The sequence below is a fragment of the Micrasema longulum genome, unplaced genomic scaffold (genome assembly GCF_059751315.1).
Source record: "Micrasema longulum isolate JH-2025_06_02 unplaced genomic scaffold, ASM5975131v1 h1tg001163l, whole genome shotgun sequence".
NCBI lineage: Eukaryota > Metazoa > Arthropoda > Insecta > Trichoptera > Brachycentridae > Micrasema > Micrasema longulum.
Window position 1 is genome coordinate 4,191 of NW_028278350.1, and position 14,289 is coordinate 18,479.

General features: G+C 31.6%; 1 protein-coding gene across 1 annotated transcript in view; it reads left to right on the forward strand.

Moving 5' to 3' along the window:
* The first annotated feature begins 5,173 nt into the window (after window positions 1–5,173).
* The window catches only part of Sarm (sterile alpha and armadillo motif), a 164,193-nt gene continuing 155,077 nt past the window's right edge, over window positions 5,174–14,289 (forward strand). Inside the window, exon 1 of the mRNA XM_088233918.1 lies at window positions 5,174–5,510. Within this exon, the coding sequence (XP_088090044.1) occupies window positions 5,436–5,510 (75 nt within the window). The 5' untranslated portion in view covers window positions 5,174–5,435. The remainder of the gene's footprint in view (window positions 5,511–14,289) is intronic.

The following is a 14,289-nucleotide window of genomic DNA, read 5'->3' on the forward strand; positions in this document are numbered from 1 at the left end:
GTGTAACATTCACCATTCTGTCCATGTTTGAACATCCACATTTCCTCAACTCTTTCATCTGTTGACTTTTGTAAAGTAAAAGAGCTAAAACCTTTATCACGTGGGTGAGATTCATCCGGCTGAACCAAATCACCTACTAGGCAACGCCTGAAAACAATTTTCCAATTTTTATACTTCATCTTTTACCGGGTAGTAATTCAACAATGTTTGAGTATGTCTATGTAATTTTTGAGAAAATGTTTTCCCTACTACTACTTCTTTTACCATCACGCCATTTCCCCGTAGGGGTAGGCAGAGAGAATGGACCGCCACACACGTCTATCCTGGCATACATTCCTAGCTTCTTCCACATTCATACATCAAGTCATACATGCCCTTCGGTTCTGTCTGCTTTTGACATGACCAAAATTAAGATTTTGGTTTATCTGATCATGCCACGTCTTCCTTGGTTGTCCTTATCTCACGTTGCCGTTCATTTTCGCCAGATATACTTGTTTTACCAGTCTTTCGTCGTCCATTCGTTCTACGTGACCAAACCATCTCATAGACTGTTTCTTAATCTTATCAATTGTACTTGACTCAGATTTACACTCTCGCCTGATTTCATCATTCGTAACCCTGTCATACATTGATTTCCCACACATTCGTCTAAGAGATCGCATTTCAACCGCGTTCACTCGGCTTTCATCCTTCCTCTGCCAGTTCCATGTTTCACTTCCATACATAAGTGTTGGGACTAAAACTCCGTTGTGCACTGCCAGTTTAGCTTCGATTGACATATTTTTATTAGAAATTACTGTGCTTAGTGCTTCGTTCATTTTGTTGCCCGCATTCACTCTTCTTTCAACATCTTTTTCTACTCTTCCATCTCCTGAAAACATGCTTCCCAGATACACAAATTCTTCTACTTGCTCGAGACATTCGTTGTTTACATTTACTATGCAGTTAGTTACCTCAATATCTCTCTGTTGAAATAAATTTAAATATGAATAACTCCCTAGGGAGGAAATCCAGCCAGTCTGCAAGCATTTGGACATACTCAATCATTGTTGAATAAATTAAATTAAATAAAATAAATAAATTAAATTTAAGATAATAATAAAAAGTACTTTATATAATTGGTACACATATTATTTATATTTTTATGTATTTCATTGCTTTATATTTGTTTCATTATATATTATACCATATTATTTATGTTTAAGTAACACGTATTCTTGGCACATATACAACATACTTTATATTTGTATAATAATGATTTTTAATTTCTTACATTTGATTAGCTAGGCATTTATAATTAATTAGTTTTAGTTTTTGTTTTTTATGTTATTGTTTTATTAGTAGTTGTGCAATATTTACACACATGTTCACCCTCATTCCAATATAACACCAACCCTATTACTCACTTACACTCACACAAACACACTAGTATGTATTGTACGTGTATTTAATGTATTTCTGTCATTGGTTTTATTCTCTGTATATTTTATTTCTTGTATTTTTGTTACATGTATTACTGTTGATATCCCCAATGAATAAAAAAATAAAACAAAAGATTAAAAAATCTCCATCTTAGAACAGGCTGTGCCATGTTAGATGGAGACTATCATAAACAGAGAACACTCCGTTTTCATTTTACATTAATTGCTTTTATATAGATTCGCTGTTATTAAGTATGTACATTATTTTTTGTTGCAATGAATTTATAAATAAATAAAAAATAAATGCATAAAAAAATGTGCTTTGTAATTTAGTAAGTTTAGTTCGTCAATAAATAAATAAAATGGCAAAATATTTGTAATGTTGACGTTGACGTATTGAAATTTATGACTTTCTTCCCGTTCTCTGAGCTATGCGATAACGAGGAAGTAGAAATACCAAGTGGCTGGTGCGTTACATGGCTCGGTTTGTTTAGAGATTTGTATGGAATGCCGAGATGACTGGAAGTTTGAACAGATTAAGTATGACTAGGAAATGTTAGGACATTGATATTACCAACAATCCCTTCTTGAAACTGGCACAATCACCGAGTTCATCATCATCGTAAATTAAAGAGAATTCCGATAAAAATAGAACTTAGTACCTACCTAGATATCGTTTAACAATTATTTTAGCTAGGCACGGGGAATACAGTAATTTAATTGGTCACATTTGACATTTGTCGGTTTTAGCTTCATAGTGAGGTGACCTGCTTAAAAACATCGATTAAAGTGAATGAATCGATTCGGACTTCAAACATAATATATGTGAATTGAATTCAGTTACTATGAAAAAGTACCCATAAGTACTGTAATTTTATTTTAAAAATCAGGTCGAATCCGAATCCCTGTCCCATTATTACTTTCTATCGTAAATTTAAGGAACAAAATAAGATAAGTACATAATTTAACAAAATTATCAACATTCGATTTTTCTGGGTAACATCCCTAGTGTTTAAAAAGAAAAAGGGTTTACTGATGCAACATTGCAACGACGTTTAGAAGAGCAAAGTTTTTTATGTTGAGAATGGTTTATTAGTGAAAGTAAATCGTAAAATTACCCTTTTTTGTCATTATTACAATAAATATGTAATCGTAATTGAAAAAAGTTAAGCAATTGTGCAGTTCTAAATTTGAAAAAATAAATATTATTTTATTACTGCCCTTACTAGGTTATGTTGTTGAATTTTGATGAAGTGTCAAATGTGACCTATTAAATTGCCCCAACTGTAAGTACTTATATACAATTACACCAGTAGCTCAATCGCAAATAACTATCGACGTGCTTAAAAACATGCTAAGCATTTGAGCGATCACAATGAACAATAATGAACACATTTAAATTTATTTCAACGGAGAGGGAAAACATTTTTGAGAAGGGAATATGGAAGTTTAGGCATTTACAGGGCTTATGACCGGTCATTGGCTGATTTAAGTGGCCACATTACACATTGCGTAACATTCACCATTCTGCCCATGTTTGAACATCCACATTTCCTCTGTTTACTTTTGTGAAGTAAAAGAGTTGAAACCTTTATCACGTGGGTGAGATTCATCCGGCTGAACCAAATCACCTACTAGGCCAACGCCTGAAAACAATTTTCCAGTTTTTATACTTCTTCTTTTACCAGGTAGTAATTCAAGAATGTTTGATTATGTCCAAATGCTTACAGACTGGCTGGATTTTTCCCTAGGGAGTTGTTCATATTTAAATTTATTTTAGCAGAGAAGGAAAACATTTTTGAAAAGGGATTATGGAAGTCTATGCATTTACAGGGCTTACGACCTGTCATTGTTGAAATCCCTCTCTGTTAAAATAAATTTTAATATGAACCACTTTTTATGGAGGAAATCCAGCCAGTCTGCAAGCATTTGGACATAATCAAACGTTGTTGAATAATGAACACGCTAGTTATTACAGTCATAAGTCAACGCGTGTGTAATCTCTAAGTCAATGCTCGTGTCGGTTTGTTTATTGTTTTCCTCGTAAATAAATACAGTTCACAAAATCGGTGTTTACTATAAAAAATAATTCAATATATTGCATTTGCAAAATAATAAGGAGTATCTAATACAAAAAAGTGAAAATTAAATTACAATCACTATGGCGACTGCTTTTCTTGACATTTAGCCAACCGCCGGCTAAATGCAATAATTAGCATGATAAATAATTAACAAATAAATAAAAATAGCAGTTTATTAAGCCACCGATGTCCAAAGTAGTCATAAAAAAATATTTATAAAAACTTTTCGGAAAAAACTCTCCATTACACACCTAAGTAATATCAAGATCTCAATCTGGTTATGTCAAAAACCAACACATAAAATGTATGATAAGATATTTGAATGTGGAAGAAGCTAAGAATGTATGTCAGGAGTCAGGATAGGCGCATGTGGCGTTCTTTGCTTACTCCTAGGGGAAAATGACGTGATAATGATAATTATGTAATTTAAAATATTTTTTTTATGTTTAATAGGTTTAACAGTGGATTTTTTTAATTAGCTCTGGTATTGTTAATATACTCGTATTTCTACTTATTTTTATGTAATAGCTGTAAAAGTAACAAATAAAATAAATAATTGAAAAAAATATCGCGCATATACGAGTATTATTTGTTACGTAAAAGAAAAATAATATTGATTTTAGATGCTATGTCTATTAAATAATATAGCGCAAAAACACATTACAAAAAAAAATACTCGCGTACAGTAAGCAAAACGCTTTAACCACTACATCATCATCATACCGTTTCCACACCGAATGGTGCATAGGGCACTGCATTGGTACACCAATTGCAGCGTATCTTGATTTTTTTTAAATGTCACATTAAGGTAAGATGATCAGACTTACGCTTTAGGCACCAGTCCAGGGACTATGAAATATTCTAGTGTGAAAACACCCTTTTAAATAAACATTTTTTATCAACCATGTCGTGAATCGAACCCGAGACTTCTTGCGTGGTAGGCAAATGCGCTGAGCGTTACACCACTAGGCCGACACCACAAGACAACGTATTATTATAAATAAAATAATGGCCTTCGCGGTGTAGTGGTCAAGACTCTTGACTCACACACGGAAGGTTCCGGGTTCGATTTCCAGTGAGAACATAAAAAATAAATGTAATTTTTCTCAAGCCTGGGTGTTCTGTGATGTAATTCACCACTGTAATTAAGCCTCCTGGCCTGTTGTAGTGCAAAAAAATTATGTTAAAACACAAATTCTATCTCGCCAAAAAAACTAAGGAAAAGAAAAAACAGATAATTTTTGTGATGTTGAATACTTATATGGCGTTCAAATAATATTATCTTTAAAATGAGATAATGTTTTTTTTCATTCAAAACAAAAGACCTCTTGGAAAATACTAAAATCGGTATTATTTTCTCGTAATTAATAGTTTCTCATCCAGTATGAAATAATGATTTCTGAATAAAACCGAGTGTTTTCTCAAAGTTACCAGTTAAAATTAAGTAAGTAGGTCACAATAAACGTATTTCCTATAATGAAGGTCATGTAATATGTGTGTGGTAATTTCTCCTTAAGCGATCCAATAAATGTGCTTTAGTATCTTACCAAGAGGAAATGGGTAATTATTGTCCTTATGAGCAAGAGGTGGGCAGATTCACCTCCTGGGAGTGGCGGGGGAAGCGGGGGAGGCACCTGCGAGTCCATAAATACGGCCTCCCCCGCTCTCCGCACTCAGTCGAGTGTCGAGTCTCGATAACGGCGGTGAGTGGTTCGCGGTGGAATGTTGCAGTGCGTGACCGGTACATCGCGCGTTTAGATGCTTTTCACCGGCAGTGCATCAACGTTATTCAGACCAGCTGTTTTTCTCGTTGCATTGTATTTGAAATTGTGTAGTTTTAAAATAAAAAATATATATAGTGACGTGGCCTGTTTTGTTGGGTAAATTGACAGTTTTGAAGTGTTGTGTTGAAAGTTCAGGGTAGTTGAGAGGGATGCTTCTGAAAAATATCAGTATGGAGCGCGCGCCCCTTCCTCCTGGGAGACACCGACTAAATTTTCATAAAAAGGTAATTAAAAAAATGCACATCTCATATTATTCATACAATATTTGTTAGGTTTTTAAGTAAAATAAGGATGTTGAAATTATTCTATCTTTAAAAATACTAATATCGTTTAAATACTTACAAAAGTCGTATAAAGAGTTCTCAGCAAAAAAATCTTCCTAGTATTTTTTATTTCTTTAATTGACCCATATTTATTTCGATTGTACAATCTTCAGTATTTGTAAATACTCAGGACAAAAGAATCTTACGAAAACGCAAATAATTTTCATTTAATTTGTATTTTTTTGTTAAACTAAACATGCAAAGTTTGATGCGTCGAAATAATCGAATTTTTTAAATAAAGTTTCCTTCAAAACAAAATAAGCAGGTACAATAAAACTTAGACGGATTCTTTAAAAACATCGAAAAAACCGAATCGATAAAAATTATATCTTTTATAAAATATATGAATTGTTTTTGTGTTTGTGTAAAAAAAAAACAAAGATTTGGTTAATGTTACCAAATTTAAAAATTCGAAATTATTATTTTAACGCTAAACTCCTCCATCGGTACTGCAATAACTTATTTCTGCACTTTAAAGTTGAAACGCTGGAAGTTACATTTGGAACATTTTTCAGGAGAGCGGTTTGAAGTTGTAAAACCGTTTCAAATGTATCTCTCGAAGTAAAAACACAATTTATTGCGGTTTTTTTAGATTTTTAGGCTTTTGATAAGAATATTTATGTAAAAAAAATTTAAAGTATGGACTATCAAATAACTATGGGACTACTATGTTTTTTGCTCTAACCGCCCGGCCTACCCCCTAATTCCTCCTCGGACTTTAGTATAAAAAGTCATAGAGAATATTGAATAAAAAACGATGTATTTATAAAACTTTCTTTAGGCAAAAGCATTATATTACGTGCCATTTATTAAAACATTAATTATTAATGAAAATAACAGGTAAATATAAATTTTATGATATGATATTATATATATAATAGCAATAAAACAGTATGCGAAAAAAAACAAAGTAAAATAATGAAATTAACGGCAAAAGAAATGACATAATGGTTAAGTATGGTTGATTATGACAATAAGACTTAATCTTGTGCAAAATCCCTCGTTGCGTCAGAGGTAGTTTGCTATAAATATTGTGGTATTTATTTCAGCAAACCGTTAAATTTTGTTGAAAGCGTGAGTATTATTACTGCACTACTGTTGTTTTAGAACAAACTATTTCAGTAGTGGTATACCGTAGGACTCCAAGTTTTTTAGCATGAATAGAATCTGAAAATATGAACAAAATGGCATTCATAACTCAATTTCGCGAAAAATGTGACTTCCAGCCTTTCAGATTTAAGGAACAGATTTAGTTTATTTGACTACTGAGAACATAGGAACAGAAAGAATAAAATAAATGGATCGGGAATATTGGAATCAAATTTAAACTATTATTTTGCGTTTACCGTCGCTATAAAGGCTCTCTTTGACCTACCATCAGAGTTCCAGAGGCCATTAATGTCCACTTCAGGTAATCACTAAAATATAATAAAATATACACTTTGGACGTCTTTACGTACGGATGGTTTGAGATACCTCAATAACAAGAAGAAGGCAATAAATTCCTCACTCCAGTGACAAAGAAAATGTCAGCTCAACACTTAACATAAACGAGTCTTATCTGCGGATTACCATTTAGGTTACATCTAAGTGCTTTTATCCTTTTTTAGAACTTGTCTTAGATACCTATGGATATCGTTCTGCAAGAAACGTGTTTGTGTATTTATATTTTTATTGCCTAGAATAACAAAAACATACAAAACAACCTTAAAAACATGAACTTATATGCATCTACGTAATATAAAAACGGATCCTAAAGCTTAATCCTAAATAAAAATGAATCACATATAACACATATATATTTCAGTATGGTTTAGGTACATGATTATTTTGTTTAAAAAATATTTTAGCACTTGAAAGACATAAATTATGATTGCAGTTCATTTTTTATATTTTTGAGATTAAACGTTGAGACTAATTAGTTTTTGTGGTAGCATAATTGCCTACAGTTTTTTTTAGTTTTTTGTCATTTTTTAAAAGTTTTTACGGTAACTTTATAGATATAATTGTATTATAACTAATTATGTAATTATAATTTATCCTCTATAGATACTTTATTTAGGTAGATAATGAAAATGCCAAATAACCGAGAAAATGTCCGTAATACGTATCGATAAATACTATTTTTAATAGAAACAAAAGAGTGATAATTTAATCCACAAATTCGAAATATCCAGTGACCGGTTTCATTGCTTAAATGCCTAAATTATATGACAAATTAATATTTTCATTTCACATAACAAAATTATGTAAATGGCTAGAGTTAAAACAAAATGTATTTGTTTATTTTTTCAAAGTACAGTACATTACAAATTTTCTATAATATAGTATATTATTATCAACAAAAAAAATACACATTATAAAAAATAAATCTTAAAACTAATGAAGAGACCGCGATTTGGAAAAAAATGCACACAAAGACTTCAACGTCTGAGCGTGGGCCATTCCTTTTTTTTTATTACTCTGTAGTTATATTACATAAATACAATATTATGACATAACAAGCCTGTAAGAAAACGAACTTTTTGTAGTTTCTGAGCAAAACGAAAATTTACTCAAAATTTTAATGGAAAAAAAAAAAAAATCATCAAAAAACAAGATATCCAAGAATAGGCGGAATAGACGAACTTATTCTCATTACTAAAAAAAACGCCTACAAAAACAAATTTTCTATACAAGGTGTGTTCAGAAAATAACGGGAATTTTTATTTTTTATTATGTTGGTATACATGCTCCTAAAGTATGCTTAAATTTTCAGCTGTATTCACTATTTAATTTTCTGTGGCAGTCGCTAAGGTAAGACGTGTTCGGCATGCTTGGCGATTTTCGTCTTGGCGATCCAGAATGCCAATCGAAATTTGACAATCGGACTCTCGAAACTCGCGAAATTAAAAATTCCCGTAATTTTCCAAACAAATCTGTGTTTTCCATGCTAATCCAAGACCTCAAACCTACTTAAGTTTTAATTACAAAAATACACTTTAAAAAAATACATCTTAAAATTAAGCTATATCATAAATTGGCAAAAATGCCCACAAAGACTTCAGCGTCTGAGCGTGGGCCATCCTTTTTTAATTATCAAATTTTATAGCAGATAAATATGGTATGACATGTTGGTGCTTATCAAGATTTTCCACTTGTTTACTTGTTTTGAATAGAATCCGGTGAAAATGGTTTTCTAAGAATATTTTTTAGCACCTGTTGCCAAGATAATTACAGAAGTTCAGCCAACCGTGAATGATGTACGGCATCCAGCGGTTCCATCAGCAGTCCTCTGGTTCCTCGTGTTTCGTGTATTATTACACTCAAGGAGATTATACTCAAGCTAACATTATATATAAACAAACAGATAGAATCTCATTTTTCAGTGTTAAACAAGGCGAACCCAAAATTTTCAAAAATAAATTAAATTCAAATAAATTTAATGTCGCAAAGAGGGAAAACGTTTTTGCGAAGGGGAAATAAAGGTCTGGGTATTCGCAGGGCTTATGATATGTTATTGATTGGTTTATGTAGCCTTTTTACACACCGCAACATTCACAATTCAATTTATGTTTTAACATCTCAGTTTCTATATTCTCTCTTATGTTGATTTTTGTGTTGTCGGTGAAGTTAAAGAACCGAAACCTTTATAGATACGTGAGAAATATAATACTAGACAAGGCCTGAAAATATTTTTCAATTTTTCTACTTGTTCTTAGTTGAACAGTTAGACCTAAACCACAATTCCTTATCTAATATGTTTTCCATCTCTGTTGTAATATGTTAATCTAAATAAATCCCTAGGTAATAAATCCCTTTATTTAATCCACGAAATTTTGGTAAACTAAAATATTGTTGATAAGTTGAACTTCGTTCATTTATTTATTTTATTTTATTTTATTTTTGCACCAGAACAGGCCTAGAGGCCCAATTACAGGGGTGAATTACATTACAGAACACTCAGGCTTGAGAAAAATCACATTAAATTTTGGGTTTTCACCGGGAATCGAACCCGGAACCTTCCGCGTGTGAGTCAAGCGTCCTGACCACTACACCACGGAGGCCACCATTTTATTATGTATTCATTAAAATTAATTTACAGTTGGAATATTTACGAACATATGCTTTTTAGGCTGTGCCCGTGCTAAGCGAAAAATGATTAAAAAGAAATAAATACGGTAAATTAAAATAAATAATTTAGTATGATACAATTGCAAGTTTAACTGAGGAAGTTTTGTATTTTTATCAGTAGACTATCAAACTTAGTCAATAAATTTATGTATCGTATTATCAGCGTTGTGTTTTTTGATATTTTGCAATTTTAAAATTACTCCGCGTGTGAGGTCATGAGTTCTCTTCGGTGAGTTCTGCTGATTGGTGAATTGGATTCACGTAAACTGGAAATCTATCATTGGTTGATTCGAAAGAACTAGTGACGGTCGTTCAAAGAAGTTATTATCATATTTTTTTTCAAACATTTTCAGAATAAGCATCACCGTACAATTCAATGCTCTAATTTTTATCACGCTTAAGAAAACATTTTTTAAAACTATATTTGTATAACATAATATTATTAATAATTGCCTACACAATGTCAAATTGCCTACAATCACATACATTGTTATAAATACAAAAATATAAAAACAAAGACATACATGGTTGTATAGCGTTCTTATTGCTGCTAGCAATTTCTAACAGTCTAACAATAAAATAAAAATTTAAATAATAGTCACAATTATTTTTATTTTTTTTAATATATGCATATTTAAGAAAATAAAACGGTTAAATATTATGGTGCTTAGTGCTACATTAAATACATAAGAAATGTCTCCGTGCATCCTACAATATTATGGTATTACTTATTTATTAAGAATACCTTTCAACATTTTAGAAAAACTTTGCAGTACAATTTAATGTTCTAATTTTACCAAAAACAAACTTTCCGAATAACATAATATGTTTATTCCTTGGATTATAGTGTAAGTCAGTAAATAGGTGGTGAGTAGTTCAGATTTTACATTTATTTGGACAAAACACTTAAAAATTATGTATACCTTAAAAATGAAATATTTGGTTTAAAATAAAAAACTACTAAAGTTTCATGACCGCCCTGTGTAGTGGTCAGCGCGTTTGCCTATCATGCAAAAGGTCTCGGGTTCGATTTCTGTCGTGGTTTACATAAATAATTATTTAGAAAGGTGTCTTTTTTATACTAAAATATTTCATAGTCCCTGAATAATAGGACTGATCATCTTACCTTCATGTGACAAAAATAATCAAGATGCGCTGCCATTGGTATACCAATGCAGTGCCTTATGCACCATTAGATGCGAAAAGGGAATGATGATGATGATGAATTTTATCAAGCCTAATAAAACATTTTCATAAAATTTATAATAAGCACTAACTTTGTATTTATTAATTATAATAAAATATCCATCTCACTTCACACTTTCATTCTTTATTGTTTAACACTAGCGGACCCGACACACGTTGTCCTGCTGCCCAAACGTTGGCTTGCCTGCTATTAGTTTGGAAAAAGTTTTTTTATTTCCAAAACTAAAAATTGTTAATATTCAAATATTGAATTTAAGAAGGCACCTAGGTACTTGCTTATGGTTGAATTCCAAAACATAAAATAAATATTTTTTCAAATTTATTTTTGCAAACGTCAAACTCCGGTCTTCTCATCAACAGATGGGTGTACTTAGGTAGAAACACGATTTTTAAAATATTTAGAATTCAATGTAAAAAGAAATAAATGGACAGAAATTATAAGGAATATAAAGAAAGAATCTGATTGAGATCCACAAAAAACAAATGCTGTTTGTAAACATTCAAAAACAAACTTTTTTTAAACACAAAACAACATTTTTCCATTTTTTGTAAATGCATTCTCCTCGAATGCATTCTCCTCGAATGCATTCTCCTCGAATGCAACCCCGGTAGATCGCTGGATAAAACATTTATGCTCCTTACATTTTTTTACATATTAGATTGAAGATTGTAATATCTACGAACACGCACAGCGCAAAGATCTATATTTCTCTGAAAACCGCACGTAAATCGGTTTAGCCGTTTAGAAGGAGTTCAGTGACATCACACGTACAGAGAAATTTTATATGTAAAGATGACAAAAACACTCGACTTATTAGCTCCATATGTATCGACGTAATATTTATTTTATTTTATTTTATTAGGGAAATCAACAGTTCTACATACATATTTTTAGTAAACAAACAGATATAGTGTATAAACTCATAACTAATAACAGATTTCCACATAGTATACAATTATTTAATAATAATTTAATATAATAGTTGGTAGTGTTGCCGGTGGAATGCAACTGGGCGTTCGCAGCATTTTCTAAAATCACACCCTCCAGCAAAATGACTCACTGCGACCCCACGGACAGTAGTTTGAACCCCATAATTTAAATAATCATATACAATAAATTTTTATACACAGTAAATTTGAATAATTATACATAATACATTTTTATCTACTTATTTCATAAATCGGATTATATTAACAAATGGAACGATTTATAAATTATGTGTTTTGTTTTGTTTTTCATAGTTTCAATGCAACAGTGCTGCAGGAAACTGGTTAAAAAAAATGTTTTATTACACGCGGTATAAATTAGAACATTTGATTGTACGATGAAATTTTAGGAAAATGTAAAAAAAAACTGAATTTATTGGAACTACTCGTACTTTATAAGTTCTTAAGAATCAACCAGTTGTAAAGCGTTGTGATAGATTTTCGGTTTCCGGGAAGCCAAGTCAATCAGGGCAACTCATCGAAGATAACGAGAGAACTAGTGATGTCACGCGCGGAGTAATGAAAAAATGTTGAAAAATCATAGCGATGATAATACGATACGTAAATTATTTTTTGGCTTGTCTTGATAGTCTATTAATAAATAAAAAAACTTGAAATTTTCACTGAACTTCCTAATTTAAAGTGTCCTTTATCGCGCCTGTTACGTGTTTCATTGATTATATATTGATTGAAGTGTTTCTCCTGGTTGAAGATATCTGGTAAATTGGTTCTGGAATTAAAATGACTTAATATTATGATCGCTTAGTATTTATAAGATTTGATATCCAGATGACACTCCTTACAATCGTCACTAACTTATTATGATAATAAGGTAGAGAGATAATCATGTGGCATGGATATTAATCAGAAACAGGTGAATATGAATCATTATCGTAAAATTAGGCTCATTTACCTACCTCTCAATTTAAATCACAATCTAGATCATTGTTATATTTATCCATTATACAACAAACAATATAATTACTCATACGTAAGTGATATAAAAATAATTTAAAGATACATGCCTTATTAGGAATGATGCGAATGAATGGCCACAAAATTTTAAATAGGTAGGTATGTCTTGTTATTTGTAAACAAGTACTGGATTAAATCTTCTCTAGAGTTTTTCAAGAATAATTGACATGACATGATGGAAAACTTCTTAGAGGAGGGAATATACTCACGTATAATAATTCATACAGGCAATTATTCGGACTGCCTAAGTACTGCAGTCCCTTCGAAATGTTCACAGCTGGACAGGTAAGCACCTTCGCTGCCCTACTTCGCCAAAGAGCCTGGAGCCTATGGGAACGCCTGAAAAGCTCTAATAACGCGCTTCTCCAAGCCACTGCAGGGTGGATCCATTCACCGTTGTTCGAGCGATGGCGGGATATGCTATACCACCATAAGTGCTTCACATTATTTATATTTTTTTATGTTTAATGTTTATATGGTAGAATTGGCTCTGCACTATGTAGCCATTTTACTGAAAAAAAAAAAAAGTCTAGACATTTGAACATAACTTACTCATCATATTTTTTTATATTCATCAAATGGAGCAGAGGGAACAGTATTGGTATGCCAATCATGGTGTATCTTGAAAATTAAATTTTTTATTAAGCCAGCTGATTAGTTTTATGCTACAGATGTATTGTAAAAACGCACTTCTTAGCCAATATTTTGTGTTAATCTTGTCGAGAATTGAACCCGAAACTTCACGAATTTCTTTAGGCAAACGTCTTGACTCATTTATTTATTAACGCCCAAAGGGCTTTTACATATGCAGAGGTTGAAAACAATTTACAAATATAAAAATTCAATTGAAAATAATAAAAAAAAACATAAATATATAAAACTTGTTGTTAACACGTTGTCAAATAAAAAAAAATGCAAATGGGGGCTAGATTTCCTACCATCCATGCACTCTGTAGCTGCAAGATGTGCTGGGATAATTATTTATTGTACAGCGCATTTGAGGTGATTTTTACAGATATAGCGCCATACAAATTATACATCTATAATAACTATAATTTAAACTCATCAAACTGTTCAAAGTAAGAATGAAACTAGCTCGTTTTTTTCGATTTTGAAATCAACACATTTTTGCATAACACCACCCGGTTAGCCTAATTTGCAATTCTATAGAATATGGTAAATTGTACATCTGAAACCTCTCCCTCCGAACTCTCTCTAACCGAGTCTGTAACTAATAGTTTGACATTCCTTTTTCCTAACTTTAGCCATATACTGTAAACTTTACACTTTAAAGTATGCTTCTAAAACAAAAACTGCAAAAATAAAACAAGGCACGTATTATACATTTAAAACTTTACGGTTTTATGTCCGGTTCAATGTATTCGTTTAAATATTAATT